This window comes from Pogona vitticeps, chromosome 5, assembly GCF_051106095.1.
Source record: "Pogona vitticeps strain Pit_001003342236 chromosome 5, PviZW2.1, whole genome shotgun sequence".
Classification (NCBI taxonomy): Eukaryota; Metazoa; Chordata; class Lepidosauria; order Squamata; family Agamidae; genus Pogona; species Pogona vitticeps.
The window spans coordinates 102,471,305-102,494,525 of NC_135787.1; the positions used below are offsets into that span (position 1 = coordinate 102,471,305).

At 41.9% G+C, this 23,221-nt stretch overlaps 1 protein-coding gene across 10 annotated transcripts in view; it reads left to right on the plus strand.

The window, feature by feature from the left end:
* The window catches only part of SMC1B (structural maintenance of chromosomes 1B), a 73,188-nt gene that overhangs the window by 23,694 nt on the left and 26,273 nt on the right, over positions 1-23,221 (plus strand). For 8 of the 10 annotated variants that reach the window (XR_013545616.1, XR_013545615.1, XM_078394162.1 and 5 more), the window contains 8 exons: positions 9,338-9,420; positions 11,688-11,895; positions 14,927-15,112; positions 17,814-17,993; positions 18,720-18,866; positions 20,642-20,779; positions 21,736-21,852; positions 22,954-23,060. Coding sequence is in view for 8 of the 10 variants with exons in the window: in XM_078394162.1 (XP_078250288.1) it covers positions 9,338-9,420; positions 11,688-11,895; positions 14,927-15,112; positions 17,814-17,993; positions 18,720-18,866; positions 20,642-20,779; positions 21,736-21,852; positions 22,954-23,060 (1,166 nt within the window). In the remaining 2 variants the exon portion in view is untranslated. The remainder of the gene's footprint in view (positions 1-9,337; positions 9,421-11,687; positions 11,896-14,926; positions 15,113-17,813; positions 17,994-18,719; positions 18,867-20,641; positions 20,780-21,735; positions 21,853-22,953; positions 23,061-23,221) is intronic. The other 2 variants (XM_078394161.1, XM_078394163.1) reach the window with 2 other exon arrangements.

Genomic DNA, 23,221 nt, shown 5'->3' on the forward strand with positions numbered 1-23,221 from the left:
CAACACAAAACCTAATGCTCCCATCAGGCTTGTCCACAAGGACTATCGGAGAGGACCAAGGGCTAGAAGAGGGGACGATTATGTTCTCCCTCAGCATCTCGTCCAGCTCCTTCCGCACCTTGTCCCTATAGGGTCCCGTTACTCGGTACGGGGATACTGCCTGCGGGGGTGCATCCCCTGTGTGGATCCGATGCATCACTCCCTTCACTATCCCCGGCTTGTTGGAAAACACCTGCTGATATTTACTAAGCAGCATTTTTAGTTCTTGCTGCTGGTCTTGGGTGAGTGCAGGACTGATCTTTACCTCCTCTGGGTTGTATTTTACTTCCCCTCTACCCTCCCAGAAGGGTAATTCAGCTTCCTCACTCTCAGCTGCTTTTATCGCGAATAAAACCCTCTGTTCCCCTCTGTAGTAGGGTTTTAGGGCATTCACATGAACCACCCTCCTTGCTTGGTTCTCCTCCTGCTCTATTAGGTAGTTCAGGTCTGACATCTTGGAAATGACCCTATATGGTCCTGCCCATTTGAGTTGCAGTTTGTTCTCTCTGCAGGGCCTAAGCCAAAGCACTTCCTCCCCTGGGTCAAAGTGCCTCTCTCTAGCTTTGTGGTCATACCATGTTTTCTGTCTGACCTTCTGAGCTTGCAGGTTTTCTGCTGCCAGCTCTAGATTTCTCCTTAGGTCATTCATCAAGGTGTCTATGTAGGTCACAACGTCTTGTGGGTCATCCTGGGTGATCTGCTCCCAATCTTGCTTGATCAAATCAAGGGGCCCTTTCACCCCTAAGTGTGCAGCAAACATGTCAGAGTGACCCCTTTGTAAGATCATGGGGCGATACGTTTCAGGTACCACTAGCTGACTTCTGTTCCCATCTCCCCCATTTGAGATATTCCTCAGGGTTTCTCTATATAAAATCCCCTTTTTCTCCAGAAATCTCACTGGGGTTTCAGGTGTTAGCTGGGCGTCAGTCACCTGTTCAAAACACTTTTGGAGAGTGGCGTCTGCCTTTTGCTCCTGTCCAAATCGGCTGTCTGTGGTTAAGGTTTCCACCACAGCTTCTGAACTCCCCTCTGCTTCCGTCTCTGGCTCATCATTACCCCCCTGAACTGTCCCCGTGGTGGCTTGTGAGCGTGTAATCACTAGCACCCGTTTCACATGTTCAGCCAGGTCATTTCCCACGAGCACGGCTGCTGGCAGAGTCGATAAAATCGCTAGCCGCCAATCTCCCCTCCAGCCTTGAAAGTGGACAGGTACCTCTGCTACTGGCAGAGAGATTACCTGCCCCTCAATCCCTGCCACCTTTATGCTCTCATTTGGGATTATAAACTCCCTGGGAATAATATCTGGATGGCACAGGGTTACCTGGGAACAAGTGTCCCGCAGCCCCCTATACTGACGGTCAAGTATTCCCACGTCCACCCCGGCTGTCTCAAACAATTGAGAATCTGTTTTCACCAGCAAGCAGCGCTTTACCTCTATAAGAGGACCATTTTCCTCAGCCTGATCAGCATAGGTAGCTGTTCCAGACTGAGTAGCCATGGCAACAGGCTCCCTCAGTGACACTGAGCCTTGCTCTTTCTGGACACAGAACACAGCTTTTGGCTTGGTCCCACTAGACTCCTGAGGCACCATTCCTTTTAGCTGCTTTAATATCTCACACTCTGAGATTAGATGACCCTTTCCCTGACAGAAATAACATTTTCTGGTGTATTTTGATTCTCTCTCATCTTGTTTTGGTTTTCCCTCCAAAATCTGAGGTCTTAGTTTCATGTCTGAGGGCTTCCCTTCACCATGGGCCCCTCCCCCTTGCTGGCTTTTCCCTGGTCCCTGAGAGTACTTGCTGTAGGTTTCTTTGGGTTTACCTACAGATTTCCCCTCACCCAAGGGCTTTCTTATTTGGGAAATAAAATCTGCGATCTCTGCGGCTGCTGCCACAGACCTCGGTTTCCTTTCCCTCACCTGGAATTTCAATTCCCCATGCAGGACTGAATAGAACTGTTCCAGTGCTATCAAGTCTTTAAGCTGCTCATAGGTCTCTGTTCCCTCCTGCGATAGCCATTTCTCAAGCAGCCTCACCAATTGGGCCCCCACTTGGGTAAAAGTCTGTTCTGGTTTTTTTGTGAGGGACCTGAATCTTTGTCTCAGCTGCTCTGCATTTATCCCATGTCTGGCAAACACCAGTTTTTTAAACTCTGCAAAATCTTTCATCAGTTCCTCAGGCATCTCGGCATAAACCTCAGCCAGGCTACCACTGATTAAAGATCGCATGATGGTCATCTTCTCAGTTTCCCTCACTGAGAAGTCCACAAACGCTCTTTCCACTAAGGAAAAGAACACCTCAGGACAATCTCCCTTGTGGTACACAGGGAATTTCTTCAGGTCAGCTTTAGACAGTTGGCCTCCCTCAGAATCCCTATTATTATTATTGTTCTGGTTCATCAGTTCCAGTTTTCTTAATTCAAACGCCATTTTCTCTCTCTCCAATGCCAATTCAAATTGCCTTTGTTTCTCCCTTTCCCTTTCTTCTCTTTCCCTTTCCTCCATTTCAAATTGCCTCATCCTCAGTTCATGCTGTTGGGCTATGAGCAATTTTCTAAGTTCTGGGTTCTGCTCTACTGTGCTGTCACCTTGCACTGAGCCAAATTCATCCTCAGAACCTTGGTCAATCTGGGGGTCTTTCACTTCACTCATGTCTGCTACTTGGCTTCGAGTCAAGGGCATAATCCCCCCTCAGAACCGGCTGCTTTAAAAGTCAAGCCTCAAAATAAAACGACCACTTTTTTCCTTCTTGCCTCAGAACCAGCTCTCCCTAGAGATTGCTGCTGTTCCTCAGCACTAAACTTGCAACAGTATCGAGTCAGAGCCTACCCCCCTCTGCTGGGCCTCTCAGCTGGCAAGCTAGATCACTGTTACTACGCAGTTTTGCCTCAGCTTTTTTCCCGCCAAAACTAGGCTGCCTCAGAGCACCTTAATCTAAGTCTCCCCAGTTGGCACGTTCTTCTACTAGCGCACCTCCCCGTGAGGTACACCTAGAAGATTACCTACGCGCCTCAGACTGTCCCTGACTAGACCCCCCTTGCTCTGGGCACCCTTGCCAAGGCTTTGCTGGACCACTGGACAACTGGACCAGTCGTATCCCACACGCTGGACACCAATCAATGTGACAAACCCAGACCTACTGGGATATGTCACACAGTTACACTAAGCTGCCACCAACCATTCCCTGTAAGAAGTCACACAGACCAGGGATGGATTTTTAAACAATAAAAAGAATAAGGTTTATTTAAATACACACAGGGAAAAATAAACAATCAGGTGAATAGGATAAAGTAACGTGGCTTATTCTCACTCATACATACACACAGGTTGGTTCACACAGAACCCTTACTTGAAGCACAGACCCTGAACCTATCAGTTCTGGCTAACCAACAGACACCTGAACCTATCAGGTTGGTACTCTGACACACAGTAGTACCCTGTCTGACACACAGACTCCCACAACAGCTTCTTCTTCCCAGCTGCTGCTTCGTCACAACCCAGTGTCTCACAGTGTCTCATAAACTCTCCACACACGCTTCACATATTTATACAGTACAGCCCCTCCTCCTGATGTCCCGCCTTCCACTCCCCATAGGATGGAACTTTCCCTCCAAACCCATGACAGACAGGTAACATCAGTGCTGTATGTAACACCTCCCTCTCCATCACAAGACTTTACGTCTTATTCCCAAATGATATCTCGTATGGCCAAATCACTTCAACTTGATGTCGAACAGCCATCGCCCCCTAAGCAGGATTTGCTGTTTGATGACATCAATCAGGAAAAGTCTCACCCTCTGAGCTTGGCGTTTATCCCAGCCATGATGGATATCATTAAGGAGACTTGGAATCTGCCATCCACCTCTATACAGCTTCCTAGAAGCATGGAGGCCCATTATAAAACCCATGGAAATGACACCTGGTTCCTGTCCAAACACCCGGCTCCTAATTCAGTCATTGTCCAGTCCAATCTTTCCAGGACAGGAGGCAAAGCCAAAGTTACCCCTACAAATCATGAGGGAAGGAAGATGGATGTCCTTGGACGCAGAATGTACTCCTCTGCTTCCTTTTTGTTGAGAGTATCTAATTATCAGGCTGCTCTAGGAGCTTATCAGAGACAACTTTGGGCCAAAGTTTTACCTGCCCTTCAAGCAGCCCCTGAAGCATCAACCGTTGTTAAACATCAAAGATTAGCATCTCGTCACACGGCTCATGTTGCATCCAAATCCTTGGCGTCTGCGATTTCCCTAAGACATCATGCGTGGCTGAGATCTTCAGGGATTGCAGAAGATACTAAAGCATACATAGAGGAATTGCCTTTTGCTGGAGCTGGCTTATTCAATGAAAAAACGGATGAGATCATGGAAACCTTTCACAAGATAAAGAAACCGGCTAGATCCTATACCATCCAACAGCAACCAAAGTTCCAGAGGTATCAATGGCGCAAACAGTTTGGACAGCAACAATACCAACAACACTGCCAAACTTACCATCCCCTCCAGCTCAGGGAAGAGCAGCACAGTCATCTTCTGCCAATGTTTCCTTCAGGCCTCAGGCTTCATCTCAGCGCCACCAGTCCTACCGTAAACCTTCAAAAAAGGGAAAACACTACCTTTACTCATCCACAACTGTTACAGTCCCTCTCCAACCCAGATTGTTTGTATCACCTCAAGCCAGATTAGCTCCATTCCTAAAAATCTGGAATCTTATCACCAAAGATACCTGGGTGCTATCCATCGTTCAGTTCTGTTACCATTTAAAATTCACAAAACTTCCTCCTATAGGTCACATCAAAAGAACATCTTATGCTCCAGCTCTAGAGGAAGAAATATTATCTCTGTTACAAAAGCAGGCCATTCAATGCATGCCTTCTCATGACATTCTAAACGGTTTTTACTCACGCTACTTTGAGGTTCCCTAGAAAGATGGGGGCATCAGACCCATTTTGGACCTCAGGTTACTAAATCCTTACCTCCTATCATGGCGCTTCCGTATGGTCACTCTAGAATCCATCATCCATCTGTTGTGACGAAAAGACAGGTTTGTTGTTATAAATCTACTTTCATATATCCATTCATCCACAACATCAAAAATTCCTTCTTTTTTTTCTTCATAGATATTGCCTATCAATTCTGCTCCTTTCTGTTCGGCTTGCCCACCATGCCAAGAACATTCGCAAAGTGCATGGCACTGGTAGCAGCTTACCTTAATCTAAAGAACATTGCTGTCTTTCCATACATAGACAATTGGTTGATAGTAGCTGCTTCCCCTCAAAAGACCATATGAAACACCGAGTTTGCAAATGCTCACAAACCTGGGCTTAAAAATCAACAGGAAGAAATCTCACCTTCGACCAACTCAGGTCATTGATTATATAGGTGCGCGTCTGGATTCAATCAGGGCAAGAGTGTTTCTTCAACCCGAACGTGTTGACAAGTTAAAATGTGCGATTCTACCATTTTGTCCTCACGCTAAAGTGTCTGCCCACCACACCCAACATCTCCTGGGCCTGATGGCATCAACTATGTCAGCCCTCACTCATGCAAGACTGAAGATGTGTTCCCTGCAGGCTTGGTATCTGTCCCAATTCGACCCTCTGACAGACAATCCAGCCAAGCGTTTTTATGTAACTCCAGAGCTAGCAGCACAACTAAAGTGGTGGACAATCATTCCAAATCTGCTAATAGGGCGTCCATTCTGCCCTTTGCAGCTCACAGTTCAAGTAACAACGGATGTAAGTCCCACTGGGTGGGGAGCACACTGTGGTCCTCACAAGATCAACGATCTTTGGTCCAAGGAGGAGAGACTATTACACATAAATCACTTGGAAATGTGGGTAGTCATCAAAGCCTTTCATGCCTTTCATCCCTTGAAAGCAGGTCAGGGTGTCCATGTGGTCACCGACAATACCACAACCATGTATTATATCAACAAGCAAGGGGGCACCCATTCGATGACACTTCTATATTTAGCTGTTCATCTATGGGAGTGGTGTTATGTACATCACATTTTTCCTATGGCCATTCATGTGTCCACCGAAGACAATGAAGTGACAGACATACTCAGTCAAATGAATATCCAGACACATGAATGGCAACTCGACGACGCTGTCTTTGCGATGATTTGCAACAGGTGGGGATTTCCGGAAATAGGTTCGCGACTCATCTCAACAACAAGTGCGAAGTGTTCTGCTCTCAGGCAGGGATGGACAGAGCATCTCTAGGGGATGCCTTCATGGTGGAATGAATGGTCAGAATGCCTTCTCTACCTTTTCCCCCCATCCCACTGATTCAAAGGACACTAATCATAATTCGTGCAGGCCAATGCCATTCTGACCACACCATGGTGGCCTCAGTGACCATGGTTTACCACTCTCAAACTGATGGCAACCAAATTCATCAGACTTCCACTGCTGCCACATTTCCTCACATAGGATGCAGGCAGCATCTGTCACCTGGATCCAGATTCCCTGCACCTGACAGTGTGGAGGATTCTCCCATGATTAAGGAGGTTCTGGACAGGGCTAGGAAACCTTCCACAAAGCTTTTATATTCATACAAGTGGAGTAATTTCCTGATATTTGCTGAATCACGAAATTTACAAACTGTACCTGTATCTCTTGATACTCTGCTCATGTACCTGCATCATCTGTTTGACCAAGGCTTGGCTTTTTCCACCCTATATATATCTGCCATTGTTTTTTACTGACCTCTGGGATCGGAGTCCTCCCATTTGTTTTCTCACCCTACACTGAAATTGTTTTTAAAGGGCTTATAAAATATCCGACCACCTACCCGTCCACCTCTGCCTCAGTCGTCTTTGCAGACAGTTTTGCAAGCTCTTGCACGTCCACCCTTTGAACCTATGGCTTCGTCTGACTTCCGACTCTTATTGTTCACAATGTTATTTCTAGTTGCAGTAACTTTGGCAAGAAGAGCAAGCAAACTGGCCACCCACAGTGATGCACCATATCTACAATTTTTTCCAGATAAGGTGATTCTGTACCCTGATAACTCCTTTCTCCCTAAAGTTGTTTCAAGTTTTCATGTCAATCAACCATTGACTTTACCTACATTGTTTCCTAATCCCTCTTCGGATGTTGAACACATGCTCCACTCATTAGATGTTCACCGTGCGTTGTCTTTTTATACATCCAGAACTAAGGACTTTCGCCCCTCTCCCTGGTTATTTGTTTGCTTCCATGGTTCTCATTGTCATGAATTTGATTATGAAAATAGAATAGAGTTGTATTTCATAGGATTTATTTCAGAGCTGCAACGAAAAAGCTAGAAATCTGCTTGTGTCCAGGTGCTAATTAGAGAGAAAAATGTACAAGGTCAGTTCTTCTCCAGCTAAAGAAAAAAAAGTTAAGAAGAGCAAGCTGACCCTTATCTTATCTCATCCCCGATGGACAAGGACATAACTTCTTAATTTAAGAAAGATGGGCGAAGAGAGACGAGAAGAGAGGACGGAGAAGAGAGATGGGGGAAGAGTTTTGCTTTCACGACAGCCAGAGACAACACATGGAGAGAGATGCGTCTGGCAGAACTTTAATCAGAAAACTGTGTAAGAATGCTTATTTAAGATATAGCTAGACTGTTTATTATTTTCACTTTATAGAGGAAATGACTGGTGGCTAAGGCTGGGGGTTATTTTGGAAATAATTTGGAAATACTGAATGACGTTAAAATGAGCTTGTTGAAATGATATCTTTTGTAATAAAATATAAAAAGACAAATTGTCTGTAAGCTGTCTCCTTGTTTAGACCACAGCTACTATGGTAAAATTGGCTACGTTAAAAATATATTATTTGATCTGGCCACATTTACGCTACCAAATGAGGGTCCTAAAGTAATAAAAGAGGAAGAGCAGACCTTCCAGATTGTTTATTTAAAATCGAGACAGACTTGGGTGAAGGAGTGAGAAGTCGCCTAGAGCAAAATTACAGGACCCGATTTTGCTGGCAATAGGGACTGATCATTCTGAATCCCTCTCTGTCTCGTGTAAAGGCAGTTCTAAGGAACGCTTTTACCACACTCATAAAGGCTCTCCTGTGACTTCACAGACAATTTGAAGGTGGATTGTCTCGACAGTTACGAGCTGTTGGGTAAAACCCACCTGAGGTGCTAAAGGCACACTCGACCAGAGCTGTGGCAACTTCCACTGCCCTGATGCTTGGTGTTGATGTCTCGGACATCTGCCAAGCAGCTACATGGTCCACTCCGTCCACTTTTGTGACTATTGTTTGGACCTCAGGGCCAAGAAGGAAGCGAGTTTTGGGACAGCTGTGCTTACTTCGATACTGGAGTGATGGCCCACCTTCCGGTAAGTGAGCTTGCTAGTCACCCAGTTGTGTGGATTCACAGAGGCCACATAGAAGAAAGAGAGGTGACCTACCTGTAGCCATGGTTCTTCTAGTGGTCCTCTGTGAATCCACACATCCCACCCAGCCTCCATGATGTCCATCACTCATGTTCTTAGCTTATAGAGCTTTGACAATGGCAGACAATCGGAACTGAGGTACACGAGCGGGCGGAGCATGTGTGGTAGGGGACAATGTGCTACTAATTTCTTATTAAAGCTCTAGAATATTCCAAGGATCCAGCGCAAGCACAGGCTAAACCCAGTTGTGTGGATTCACAGAGGACCACTAGAAGAACCATGGTTACAGGTAGGTAACCTCTCTATTTTTCATTCCATGCTATAGACGTGTCCACTTCATCTTTTGTGGTAGTGCCTTTATGATGTAGATATTTTTACTTTATGTTATCCTCTGTTGATGTAATTGCCATGGACTGCTTAATTTGAGATGCTCACAATGTTGTTTTACATCGCACTCTTCAATAACCTCCACTTCAGAAGTCTGGAGACTTTTCATGAATGTTCTTTCTCTTCAGTGGATGGTTATTCCCATTTATTTATGAGTTGTCTTACTATTGTGTTGGAGTCCAAAATGCATCTGTTTTGCTGAGTGAATAATTTTAAGAAATTTAAATCCTAGAGATCATATTTTGAATCATTGCGGATGTTTTTAAAACAGGCCCTTGCGGTTGCAGAGGCTGGTAGCTTCTTGAATTATATTTTCTTCGGCTGTGTTATATCCAGGAAATGACAGGCTTGTCCTGCTAAAAGAAAGGTCAAGCATGATGTACTTTGCATAACCTGGACTCTGAGGGAAATAAGAGGAGTAACCCACCCTAGATAATAAGCAAAAGGGAGAGTATTAACATTTAGGCTAGGCCCATTGTTCCATTTTGTTAAAGTGGTATTTTATGATATTTTCATGTGTTGTGTTTTTAGGGCAATATAAAGCAAGTCGTACAACAGATAGAAGATCATGAAAAGCGAGTAGAAGCACTAATAGAATACAACAGGACATGCACGTATGTGTTTATAAAGTCTCATTAAGTTGGATTTCAACCTTTTCCACACTGATACAAATTCCAGGGGAATTAAGTCTAGATATTAAAAATATTAAAAAAAGAATTAAACAAATACTATATTAAATTAGTAACTAGGATAAATATTAAAACACATTTAAAACAACAGAGCACAACATTTAAAACCCCTCTCAGACCACCAGTCATTAAGAAAAGCCTGCCTGAAGAGAAAAGTCTTTACTCAGAGTTCTCAAATCCATATTGGAGGTGCTAATATATACACAATTTGGAGATGTGATCAGACTCTAAAGAGGGGAGTAAACCTACCATCTTTCATACTGTTTGCTTTAGGGGTTTACATACTACACACTTTAAAGTTCTTCAAAAAAGGAAAAAAATGAAGCCATTTGTGCCCCATCCAACTTAATTTGTGCTCTGAACATTAATTGATTTATACATTTGTTTCCTTCCATCCTTTCAGATTTTGTGATTTGTCCAGATTCAGTGCATGGCTCTGCTGACAGGCATCACAAGTGGAAGCTCTTCACCTTCCTATCTACTCTTGAGAGTGTTTGCTAGTTTTATGATGGTAGCCAAAGAATACTTCTTTCCATAGAGAATTTATGTATACCCTTACCTTGGGTGATCATTGTGTTCGATTGTCTTTCCGATTTCTGCTTCTATTAAGTCATCTGTTGTTCAAAACGGCACAGATTCCTCATCAGTAAAGTAGAAAACTCTTTGTAGTTTCTGTTTTAAGAGCATTGGATGTGATGGTGAATGCTCAAAGTCATTCCTTCTAATTTTTTGCCCTGCTGTGCGGGAGCCGCATCCCGTGTGCACAGGGTTCCAGCTGAAACCAGAACTTGATGGACAGCAACATCAGCTGCTGATGTGCAACCCCTGTGGATCTCTGTGTGCGCGTGCAGCTTAGAGGGAACAAAGATTATGTGGGCTGTTCAGATACTGCCATTGAATGTGATGCTTCTGGGTTACTACTAAGAATGCATAATTGCCTGCGACTAAGACCTGAACCAGGTTTTAATGTTGCAGTGCCTCCTCCTTCCTTACAGAAAAACATTTCTAAGAAATTTATGTGTAAGTTATTTTTCTGGTGGTTTTCCAGATGACCATCTTTTAAAAGGAGGCTTCTATCTATTTGGATCACCATAGATGCAAGCTTTAGGATTACATTGGCAGGACGTATCACTCTTAGTCTAGCAGATTGTAATATTTAGGAAGAAAATGAGTTTAAAGAACTGGTAGTTGGTCTCAAATAACATTGGGAGGAGATGGAGGAGAAAAGCCAGGGCTCTCCCTCCAAGTGGGTGCCTGCCGAAGAAAGAAGGACTCAGAGCTGTGAAACACTTGGTGAGCTGATGGCCGAACCAGCCATTTGTGCCCGTCGGTAGTCTCAAACTGTCATGTTTATCATCCACATTAAAAGGAGGCAGAAGCTGATATATGAAACCAAAACATTACTAGGTGACATGGAACCCTAGCAGCATCTTTTACTGTCAGAACAGCAGCATTGAGATTGGAATTTGAGATTGAGCAATTTTATCTACAAGTTACAACACAAATTCGTCATAATGAACCAGTGAAGGTTCCATCTCATCTGATCCTATAGAGAAAGGTCTTTCGTCACTTGAAAAAGCTCTGCTGGCTGACACTGATCATATATGTCATCACCACGGATCTGTGCCATCAGGTGTTTCTCAGAAGCTGAACAAGTTGATAAGTTCTGTGTCACTTGGGCTCTGGTTGCCGACTTAGCTGTTTGTTATCTTGCAGATCTTTAGAAAACAACACACCAGTATGGCTTTATCATTGGATTGAAGGCAGGGACATTTGATAGCTGGAGGCATCTCTCTGTTCCAAGAAAAAAACATGATCACAGTAGAGTGTCTGCCTAAAAACATAGATGATTCCTCAAGAAACCTGAGGCAGTCAACCAGAAGTATCAGTCTAGACAACTGAAAATACATTTTTGTTAGTCTGTTAACGGGTGGAGAAGAAGATAAAGGAAATAATTATTTTTGGTAATTCAGTCATTATCCTCTATCAGATATTTCTGAACATGCAGCGATTGTACATTAAACATAAAGCAAGATACTAGTAAAATAGTATAGTTTCATTTTGTGAGGAAAAAGTATTTTGCAAGTGTTACAGGTATACAGCATGTCAGATTTACTGCCTATATAGGATTCATGACAATATTTATTAACTGACATTCCTTTGCCTATCATGTTTTACCTTTTTGCTTGAAGGGCATCTTTAGAAAATAAAGAAGAAGAAGGAGGAAAGCTGGCAAATGAAATTGAAAGTTCAAAGATACGAATGGCTGAAGTAAACGAAGAATTGAATAAAATTGTTAGTGACTTGCACAATGCTAGAATGGATGTCCATGAAGGGAAACGGCAGCAGATGAGAGCAGAAAAACTGGAGAGTCTAAAAAGATTGTACCCTGATTATGTGGTAACTAGACTTTATTAATATGTACAGTAGGCATCAGAATTTTTGCTTGTGAACAGGTGATTTATGTAAACACCAGAAAATTTCAAGGAAGATGTCTATTCTGGGAATAAATGCAGCTGAGAATTGGCAGACTATTTTGAATCAGTGGCATTTCTTTGATTGAGGTAAAACAGAGATACTAGAAATGGTGGGTGGAGGAAACTTTGGTTTTGTACAACAACTCACACAGTTGTTGTGGGTTTTTCGGGCTCTTTGGCCGTGTTCTGAAGGTTGTTCTTCCTAATGTTTCACCACTCTCTTTGGTCGGCATCTTCAGATGACAGCACCAGAGCATAGAGTGCTGTCCTCTGAAGATGCCGGCCACAGAGACTGGCGAAACATTAGGAAGAACAACCTTCAGAACACAGCCAAAGAGCCCAAAAAAACCCACAACAACCATTAGATCCCGGCCGTGAAAGCCTTTGCGAATACATTAAACTCCCACAGTCTTGTTATGCTTGGTGATGCTCAGCAGAGCTAATGAGAACTGTAGGCCAACAGTTCCTTTCCTCTGCATTATAGGGTCAGTCAGTGCCGAATCAACAAATGGTGGTTATGTTAAATCAGTGGTTCCCAACCTTGGGTAACCCAGATGTTCTTGGACTGCAACTCCCAGAAACCATGGCCAACATAGCTGGTGGTGGAGGCTTCTGGGAATTTTAGTCCAAGAACACCTAGAGTACCCAGGTTGTGAACCACTCACTGTGTTAAGTGAATGGATTTTTTAAAAATGTGGCAAAGTGACAAATAGCATTATAGCACCTTAAAGACTTTATATTGTGGCACAAGCTTTTGCGGGTGACTCTGTACTTCCCCAGGGGCATAGATTAGAATCTCAGTTATCAAGTTATTATACCCATGATTGGATATGTAGAGTGTTGTAACTGGTGAATCAGAAATAACTGAAATATGGAAATGCAAGCAGTTCTTACAACTTGAACTGGCAGCTAACAAAACAGTAGCTCATTACAGACATACTTGCATGGTTGAGCTGGCTTAGAAGTTGACTACACAGACATTTAGCCTGCTGTTTGGTCCACTACAGGAATGGGCTGGTTCACTTTTAAATATGGCGATCAGAAGACATACTTGTTGAAGTGAATCAGTTCACCCCCAGAGTTTGTACCTTTTTGAGTCCCTGACTGGGGCAGGAGTGATTTCCATGTGAATTTTCAGACTTGATTAGCTGCCTCTAGCCAATCCTGACTGTTCCAAAATAACCCTCATTAGCTTGCTCCCTGCTGCTATTATAGCCACACCCTTAGTGTGGTTTTTAAAATCCTATATTTTTACATAGTAATAATCTTAGAACTACAGAGCTGGACGGGACCCTTTAGATGGATCATCAAGTCCCAGCCCTTGTCAAGGAAGCACAGTGGGAAATTGAAGTCCCAGCTCTCCGGCTCCATAGTCAGGTACTTAAAAGCACTGAGCTATCCAGCAGTTAAAAGCCGTAGGAGATGGAGTTGGTCCTTTTACTGAATTTTTGTTCACCTGTTTTGTGCTGGACTCTTTCTTCAGGCCAGACACAGAATGTCGGGGGTGTTTGAAATGTTTCCTCACTAATTTTCAAATATTGCCATTTCTGGTTTGTGTCCATCCATTCTTTTATATAGAGACTGACCTGCAGAATGCAGGGGGCATTCCTAGCAAATAGTGGCATATATATTACATTGGGAACAGGTGTATGTGCTTTTGATGTTCTGGGTCAGTTAATAAGACTCTGTAAAAGTTTTGCCGGAAAAGGCATGAGAACATACTTTTTAGCTAGGTTGATACAGGGATTGGTTCTCAGATCTGCATCTCTGCAAGATCTCTTGTTGTTGCTAATGAACAGTATTTTAAAATTGTGCAGCTGTCTGTAAGGATGTACAGCTTTTCCCAAGGCCCAGAGACAGAATATAATTGTTCAGGATGGCCATTTATATCCTGGGCGTTAGTATTTCAATTATTTTTCCTGCATATTATGGAGAACAGGTTAGCTTGTTTTCTGTTCTTTAGCCCTTTCCTAAATGTTTGCCGTTCAGTTAATCTGCTGTATTACTGTACATTTGCCATATAGTCATCTGCAGTTTTGAAGTAGGTTCTAAACTTCAGAATGAGTCCTTTATTGTTGTTAAATATTGTGGTTGCATAGCTTTCAGTGCCTTTAAGAGCAATAAACTGGCAGCTGCTAAAATGTGTTTTCCCAATAGGAGCAAAAGAGCATGGAATAAGAGATTATTTGTAGAATATTTTTGTGCACAACACTCTTAATTACCTTAATTACTTGAAGTTCAGTATGCGTATGGCATTGCTCTGTAGGATTTATTTAGACGGTGTACCTCATCAGGTGTTCCAGTACTCAAACCACATTATATTTGATTGGACTACTGAGTGGGGTATATCAGCATATTTTCAGGGTGAAAATAGGCTCATTTCTTGACATTCTGTATGCTAGCATAAATGCACAAGCATAATTCTCTGTTCTGGGAGTTCTAATTGACAGGCAGTAACAATAGACACCTAATTGTGGCTAACCTGGGAGAAAGACCTAAATTGGAAACTTTGACATTTAGGCCTAACTCTGTCTAAGCTTCCTGTTTCTGCCCCAGTGCTAGCTGAGAACTTTCATTTGGAACAGGCAGCATCTAGGCAAGAGTCAGAGGTGATAGTTATATCTCATGGTGATATTAAGTTGGAGATGGTTAGAAAGGAGACTTCATTTTTCTTTGAGCACCAGAGTTCTATCACTGGTGGCAGAGGCAGCTTGTGACCAGGTGGGAGGCATCTTCCCCCCCCCCCCAAATTTTGAATCAAGCAACTCCCATGTCTGTCCACAGGCAGTCCCTGTGTGATGGGGTGGAGGATGCAGTGCAAGCTAGAATTATGTCCCTGAAAAAGGTTACCAATTTTGTGTAAAAAGTGTGAAAAATGAACTAGCATGAAGTGAAATGGCTTTCATAAATTAAAATGGCTTTTTACATATTTGTATATTATCTCTGTTTCTTAGTTTGGAAGATTGGTTGATTTGTGTCACCCTATTCATAAAAAATATCAACTGGCTGTCACCAAAGTGTTTGGCAAGTATATGACTGCTATCATTGTGGCTTCAGAAAAAGCAGCTCGAGATTGTATTCGTTTTCTCAAGGAAGAAAGAGCTGAGCCTGAAACATTCCTTCCTTTAGATTATCTTGAGGTGAGCATTTCTTAAAAGGAGTTGTATTAGGCCAATGTCCAGTACAGTGGTGCCTTGACTTACGAACGTCCCAGCTTACAACCATTTTGAGTTATGACCACCTCTGGCCGCAAAATTTTGCTTTGACTTACGGCCGGAGCTTCGAGTTACAACGAAAATAAGGCAGGGAAAAACAGTGGGGGATTCAAATTGCTAACTGTTGGTAGGTGAAGAGGCTGCTTCTTTGTAGCTCTTTCACCCCAACAGTTAGAGTGAGTGCGTCAGAAGAGGCTTTGGACTGCCTGGTAAGGTAAGGTGCTGCTTTCTGCTTTTTAAAAACTGTTCTGGGTGGGTTTTGCAGCATGGTTTTGGGCTGGGTGGTGGGATTATGTTTCTATGCTGTGATGGGTCTTTCGGGGTTTGTTTGTTTTTCGTTTTTTTCCCATTTCTGATGCGTCTTGGGTAGTGTTTGCTTTTGGGTTTTTTTTTCCCCATTTCTGATGGGTCTTGTGGGGTTTCATTGCTTCTTGCTTTGCTTTGTTTTTGAATTTCCAATGGGTCTTGCACACTTTGCTTGCTTTCTTTTTTTCCCCCATTTCTGAAGGGTCTTGCACGGTTCGCTTGCTTTTCTTCCCCCCTAACTGGAACGGATTACAGTGGTACCTCACAAGACGAATGCCTCGGGCAACGGAAAACCCGCAAGACGAAAGTGTCTTGTGAGTTTTTTGGTGCTCCACAAGACAAAGATATTTTTGTCTTGCAAGGTACGTTTTCCCATAGGAATGCATTGAAATTTAATTAATGCGTTCCTATGGGAATTTTTTTTTTTAAAAAAAAGTAACTTACCAGGTAGGGAGCTGGGGAAGCACCATCGGAGGGCTGGCAGGGTCCCCTGCAACTGCGATCGCTGCTGTCAGAGGTTCCCTGGCAGTCCTCCGATGGTGCTGGGCAGGCCTTCCGCAGCACCATTTTTGAACTTCCCGCCCTTTTCCCCTGCCTTTTCCCATTCGGAGGCTTGCCCAACGCCATTGGAGGCAAGCCTCCAAACGGAAAAAGGCAGGGGAAGAAGGGCGGGAAGTTCAAAAATGGTGCTGGGGAAGTCTTCAGAGAGTTGCCCAGCTCCATCGGAGGACTGCCGGGGGACCTCTGAAAGCGGCAATCGTGGTTGCAGGGGACCCCCGCCAGTCCACTGATGGTGCTTCCCCAGCTCCCTACCTGATAAGTGACTCACAAGACAAAAATTTCACAAGACGGCAGGTCTCACGAAACGAATTATTTTCATCTTGCGAGGCACCACTGTGATCGTATTTCCGATGGTTCTTGCAGTGTTTTTTGTTTGTTTGTTTGTTTGTTTGTTTGTTTCTGTGGCGGAATGCCCATGTCCTACCTGTCCATCATGTGGAGCTCTAGAGCTGGAGCCTATGGGAGGACAGGAGGGTGGAATCAGGAGGACAGTTAGAGACAGTTGGAGACTGAGAGAGAAGGAGAGAGAGGTTTTGAAGGTTTATGAGAGAGATTGGAAAGTTGGTGTAGTTGGTTGATGTGTTAAAGGACAGAAGTACAGTATAATAAAATAGATAGACAGTCATCAGATCTTATTCCGGTGATTGATGTGCAGTAATACAAATAAAGAAACATGTTTAATATCCAAGTTTAATGAGTGCAACATAATAAAACATCTGTGAACTTCTGTGATTCAGCAACTAAATAATAAATAATCAGTTGCATTTGACAACACATGTCTATGCAACATTATTGGTAAAGTGTGCATAAAGATCCAATGGTGGCAGTTGGTGAAAGGAGAAATAAGCAAGTTGTGTCCAAAGGTGAACCTGGGTTTGAGGGAAACAAACTAGGGACACTGGGGGTGGGTGACTGTGTATTTTTGGTGATTTTTTTCTTCGGCTGGAACGGATTAATTGCATTTCAATGCATTCCTATGGGAAATGGTGCTTCAATTTACAACCATTTCGAGTTATGACCAGAGTTCCTAAACCAATTAAGTTCGTAAGTCGAGGCACCACTGGACTGTCATTCCAGATTACTTTTTCTGGTGTTCATGGATGCCTAATTCGAGACTGTGCACAAAGGGATAATCCAACCCAGTATCTAGTTGTAGAAACAGCAGCATGACTTTGCATGTTGTCAAGTCAATTTTTAGTTAAGGCAACCCTTCTGAGGATGTTCTAGGTATAAATTATTGAGAATTGTTTTACTGTTTTCTCCTTCACAAGGCACTCTATGACTCTGCAGCTTGGCCAAGGCTGCACAGCCTGGCTCTTCTCCTGGCAGACAAAGCCTAGGGATCACAAATGTGATATATGACACAAGTGGAAGCATTGGTAGGACTCTGCTATCACACACTTTTCCTCAGCTGACATTGTGTTAGATTTAGCACTTCATTTTGACTCCCGAGGTTTAGCTGAGGATCACTTCTACCACAAAGTGAAAACTCTTGTTAAATAGTTTGAAATATGTATTATTAGTCATAATGCTATTAAAATGTCCAGTTTTGTAGACTTTGTGTTGAATTTATATCACTACAGTTCTCTTTTGAGAGCTGTTTCATGTTTATTTTTACTTCTCTCTGAAAGCATGCATGGCTTGTTGAAATGTATCCTTGTAAATTTTTTAAAGGTATAGTCTTGTTTCTTTGAATATATTATTGGAGCTTCTTGTGCAATATTTAAATTACTTTTTAAAAACATTATATTTATGTTAGGTGGAACCAATAAATGAGCAGTTAAGAGAGATTAAAGGATGTAAGATGATGATTGATGTCATACAGACTTCTTTTCCTTCACTGAAGAAAGTAATTCAGTTCGTTTGTGGGAATGGTCTAGTTTGTGAAACGGTAAAGGAAGCAAAGCAGTTGGCATTTGATGGTCCACACCGCCTAAAAGTAAGCACTAAGCCAGTGGTTCCCAACCTTTTTTGATTTGCAAAACGTCTCTTGCTGTATCAGCTTTTTTTGAAACATTCAACCATGTCATCTTCCATCTATGCTATGAAGTGTTGTAGTCAGAGAAGGACAGTGACACTTAGCTGAAAATGTAAAAATTTGGAAATTCTAATTTTTCTTATCAAGTAACTTGGGTTGAAAATATGTTAAAGGGTTTTATGGCCATAACTGTAATAATCTTCCAAAAGGATTTCGCTGCTATATTACACCTAGTCTAGATTTACTATGGCTAGTTCGACCTTTGAAGCCAAGACATATAGCAATGAAATGCATACATAATTGTCTCCTGATTAGTCTGATAATGAAGTCATTCAGATTTACAAGTCTCTATTTTGAAATTAGGCCTAAGCTGCAGACCTCATGGCTGCAATATCTGTCCAGATATTTGAACCCTTCTCTTTAATCATCCACCTCCTTTTTGCGTCATCAAGCATAATCATCTGGATATTTCAAAAGTTGCATATATTTGTTGCATATTGTTTTGTGGAATAGGGCACATCATTTTCATGTAATATGGATATTTATTTCCTGATAATTGTGTTCATCTGTTTACTGTCACGTCAGTTCAGGAGTTGTTAGTAAAACAGCAAGTGATGAATAACATTTTAGTGAAATTTCTTCATAAATTCAGTGAGTTATCTGGTAAAAAAAACCTTGAATTTTCAGACAGTAGCCCTTGATGGAACTTTATTTTTGAAATCTGGAATAATTTCTGGAGGGTCAAGTTATTTGAAAATGAAGGCTAGATATTGGGATGAAAAAGAAATGAATGTACTTAAGGAGCAAAGAGAGAAGCTGATGAATGAACTAAAGGTAAGTCTAATTAAATTATTTTTAACTCTGTGGAAGTATAAACAGATCTCTTTTTTACTGAAACATATACAGTTGTGCATCGCATAACGAGCGCACCGTTTAACAATGAATTCGCATAGCGATGCGGATTTTGCAATCGGTAATGCGATCGCATACCGATGCTTTATCGCATTGCGATGGGGGAACAGCTGTTCGGCGGTTCAAAAATGGCCGCCGGAACATGGGGAAACATCGCAGAACTGTGAGTTTGGGGCCCATTTGGAAGCCCCAATGGGCTTTTCCATTCTGTTTAGCGATGTTTCCCCATAGCGAAGGTTAATCCGGAACGGATTAACCTTGCTATGCGGGGCATCACTGTATTTTGTTTAAATGTTTATAGTGTTTGTGTGAGGTGACGAGCCACCTTGCCCAAGATCAGGAGAGTGTACCGTCCGACTCTCAAATAAAGACAGAAGCACAAGAGACAGGAGTGATAGAAAAGGAATTAAGTATACTAGAAATAAGAGGCTGAAGGGGGCGCAAATCAGGCAGAAAAGGAGGAGAATAAGAAGGAGGGAGAAGGAGGGGTAGAGGTAGAAGCACGTTGGGGAAGAGAGGAGAAAGGAGAGAAAAAGGAAGAGCTTGTAGATTTGATCGAGGAAGATCCTTGGACAGGAGAGTCGGTGGAATTCAAGTGCCTTGTGAGTACGCTGAAAGGGAATGGAGATGACAAATGTATAGAAAGCCACCATACTGGGGGGAGACTGAAGAGTGAAAGCAAAAGGAGTATAGCACGTGGGTGGAGAGGGAAGAACAAAGGAGAGAAAGGCAAAGATGTACAGTGAGTCCAGAGAAGTCCCGTGGGCCCAGCCCCTTCAGACCGTGACAAGAACAATATATGGCTCGACAAAGGGGGAACAGCAAGGAGCTATGACATCTCATCCACAAACTTGAAGTGGGCTAACAACACACCCGAGTTGATGGGTGCCAGACCCAAATGGTTCCAAGATGTTAACAGTTATGCTCCGTTGTTTTACCATGAAGACATACCCAGTTTTAATAATGTTAAGACTTACTGATGTGTCGTTGAAGTTGGATGATGATAAACAAGACTCTAAAAATGAACCAGTGACTGTGACGAATACTTCTTTAAACAAAGTAAAGAAAAAGGAGGTAGATGAAAAGTGGCACCATCACAGTTGAGTTATAATTACTAGTAATTGGTTTGTGTTCACAAATTTTCCATGTGGTTTTCTGAGGAAAAAATAACATCAACTGTGGGTCCTGATGGCAATTTTAACTGTATTTTAATTGTATTTTAATTATTTTATCTTTTATTGTATTTAATTGAATTTAATTGAATTTTAATTGTTGTAAGCCGCCCAGAGACCTTTGAGTAGAGTGGGCGGCATATGAGTTAAACAAATAAATAAATAAATATTTTCTCTACATGATATAAAGTTTTCAAAGTGATAGGGACTTGCTCTGCTCCCAAGAGAAAACATCCCCCCCCCATAGAGAGAATTCTCAGCAACCTGATGGAGCTACCCTGTATTTCCAGACTTCTTTGGGAAATACAGTGAAGCATGTGTGAAAATGCTCTATGTTATGCTCTAAAAATATATATTTTACAGTGAAATATATGGCTGCTTCGTTACATAGTGGGAAAAGAAATAGTCTATGTCTTTTTATCTTTTATTTAATTTAATGCTGTATGTAAATGTATCAAACATCTACAGATTAAAAATATTTCTTTATTTGAAACATGTACATGCTATATCACTCTTTTTTTTTAGGACTTGCTGAAAATCAAACGGAAAGAGATTGATTTAAAGCATTTGCAGGCTCAGTGCCAAGGAATTCGAATGCGACAGAAATATTCCCAAAATGAACTAGAAGTTCTTAGGAAAAAACATCTTGCTAGTTTTTATAAGGTAGTATCAGACCTTTAGATGGCTATTTTTAAAACATCTTTCTTTATTTGTCTACTCAATGACTAAATAGACTTCCAAGTACAGTAGTACCTCGGTTTGCTAACGCCTCAGTTTAGGGTAACTTTCAGTTTACGAACCGAAATCTCTAAGAAATAAAGCCCTGGTTTATGTTGTTGTTGGGAGTTTTTTCGCACTACAAAATGTTTCCCCGGGGCGTATTGCACCTATAGCACTGCCCTTTCATAGCACAATTGGTGTTTCGGTTTGCGAAATTTCTGTACTATATAGTACTATATAACATCGTGTAGAATGGATCTGTTTCGCAAACCGAGATACTACTGTATAGCTATAATATCTTAAATTACAGCATGTTCATCTGCTGCCAGATGAGAAGGTATATTTTTAAAATGTTCCAAGTATTGCCAAGTTAGGCTGGAGAGTTTTCACTGGAGACTTCATTTTCATACTTTCCACTCTAAATGTCAGTATTGCATTTAGGCAGTCTGGACTCCCATAATAGTTGTTTTTAAGTTCTTTCATTGCTTTCTAGAAGAAAATCTTGAGAGAAATGTGGATTGTGGATCATATGTGTTTGTCCATGTTTTCCCCTCAATCCTCACCTTCATTCTCTCCAAATGCATGGAATTGTCTCCCTTTGATATGCCAGTGGCGTGCCTTGTTAATAGTATAACGGTGGTTCCAGAAGAAAATGTTCTTAATCTGTAAATAACACCTCAGGTTGTGTCCATATTTACATTTAATTAGGATGAAATACTGCTAGTTTGTGCTCTTTTAAAATTGGTTGCGCCATTTTTGTTTTTGGACTATGTTTTTGTCATTTATGTTGTATTTACTTTTGTGTAGTTTGTTTTAACTGTCTGTAAACCACTCAGAATAGTGCTTCAGCATTAATGGGGCAGTATATAAATTAAAGTAATAAATAAATTGCCTTTTAGGAAAAATCTATGCTGGAAAGTGAGCTGATAAATATTCAGTCGCAGTGTTCTATGCAGAATGAGGGAATCATGCAGAGAGCTGGAAAAATAGATGAACTACAAAAGGCAATTAATGAGGTATGTTCTATCAGCAAAGGTAGCATATAGATTAATAATGGCTAGATGGTGACAGTTTGCTGTGGGTGCCTCATGTGGCTGCTTATGAAATTTTGGCCTCTGGAGACAGGGATCAGGAGCAGGGCACCCTGGAAAAGCAGATGAAGGACTCTTTGTCCGAACACCAGCTTGTCTCAGCCTGCATTTGGCAAAGTAGGTTCTTTTTGCTTTGGCATTGGTCGATTGGCAGATAGCAGATATGTTATAGGAGAAAGAAATGGACATTTGTAACAGAAGGAAATACACTCCTGTCCCTCACTGACTTAAAATACAGTGGACCCTCTACTTACAGAATTAATCCGTATTGGAACGGTGGCTGCAGGTCGAAAAGTCTATAGGTTGAGTCTCCATTGACCTACAATGCATTGAAAACCGATTAATCCCGTAACCGGCGATTTTTGTTCCATTTTTGTTCCATTTTGGGTTTTTTCTGGTCTGTAGGTCGATTCTCTGGCTGCAAGTCAAACCTAAATTTTGCGGCCAGAGAAGTCTGTAACTCAAAAAGTCTGTAAGCCGAGCCATCTGTATGTTGAGGGTCCACTGTATAAGGGATAAATATGTTTTAATGGCATATGTTTCTCTGTGACACCCGAGATGCTATGCTTCAGCAACTGCCCAATTGGCAATTGCATACACTGAGTGGGTTGGTGTCACAGAAGATGCAGCTACAGTGAAGGAGCAAGTGATCTGGATTCTGTTAGGAGCATCAGTTTAACCCATTCCTGCACTGTAGTTCCAGTTCTGGGTAACTTCTTTGCAATTACTTTGTGTCATCAGTAAAATGCCTTTGTAGGCAGCCTGTGTTATCAGTAAAATGCCTTTGTAGGCAGCCTGTGTTATCAGTAAAATGCCTTTGTAGGCAGCCTGTCTAAGGAGGGACATTCTTTGAGGAAGTGTGAAGTATTGATACTCTTAATTTCTTCCTTCAAGACTGTTATCATAACTTGAGAAAAGAGTCCTTCTTAGAAAACATATTTAAATATTATATGACAATAAATTATTTATGCGTATAATATATTATTAAACTGCATTATATTCCTTTTGTGGACGGGATTGTAATAGGTGGAAGATGGTATTTTTCATGAATTCTGTGAAGAAATTGGTGTAGACAATATTCGTGTATATGAAAAAGAACATGTACAGAAGCAGGAAGAAATTGACAAGAAGAGGTAATTATTCAAGAACTCAAATTCAAGAACTCAAATTTTTGTGGCCTCTGTCCAATCCCACAATGACACACAACACAATTGAAGCTGGAATGATCATGTGAGATGAAGGGTGGAAGTTTGCCCAAGTTTGCTACGGGCAAAATCCTGTTTGTGTAGTTATG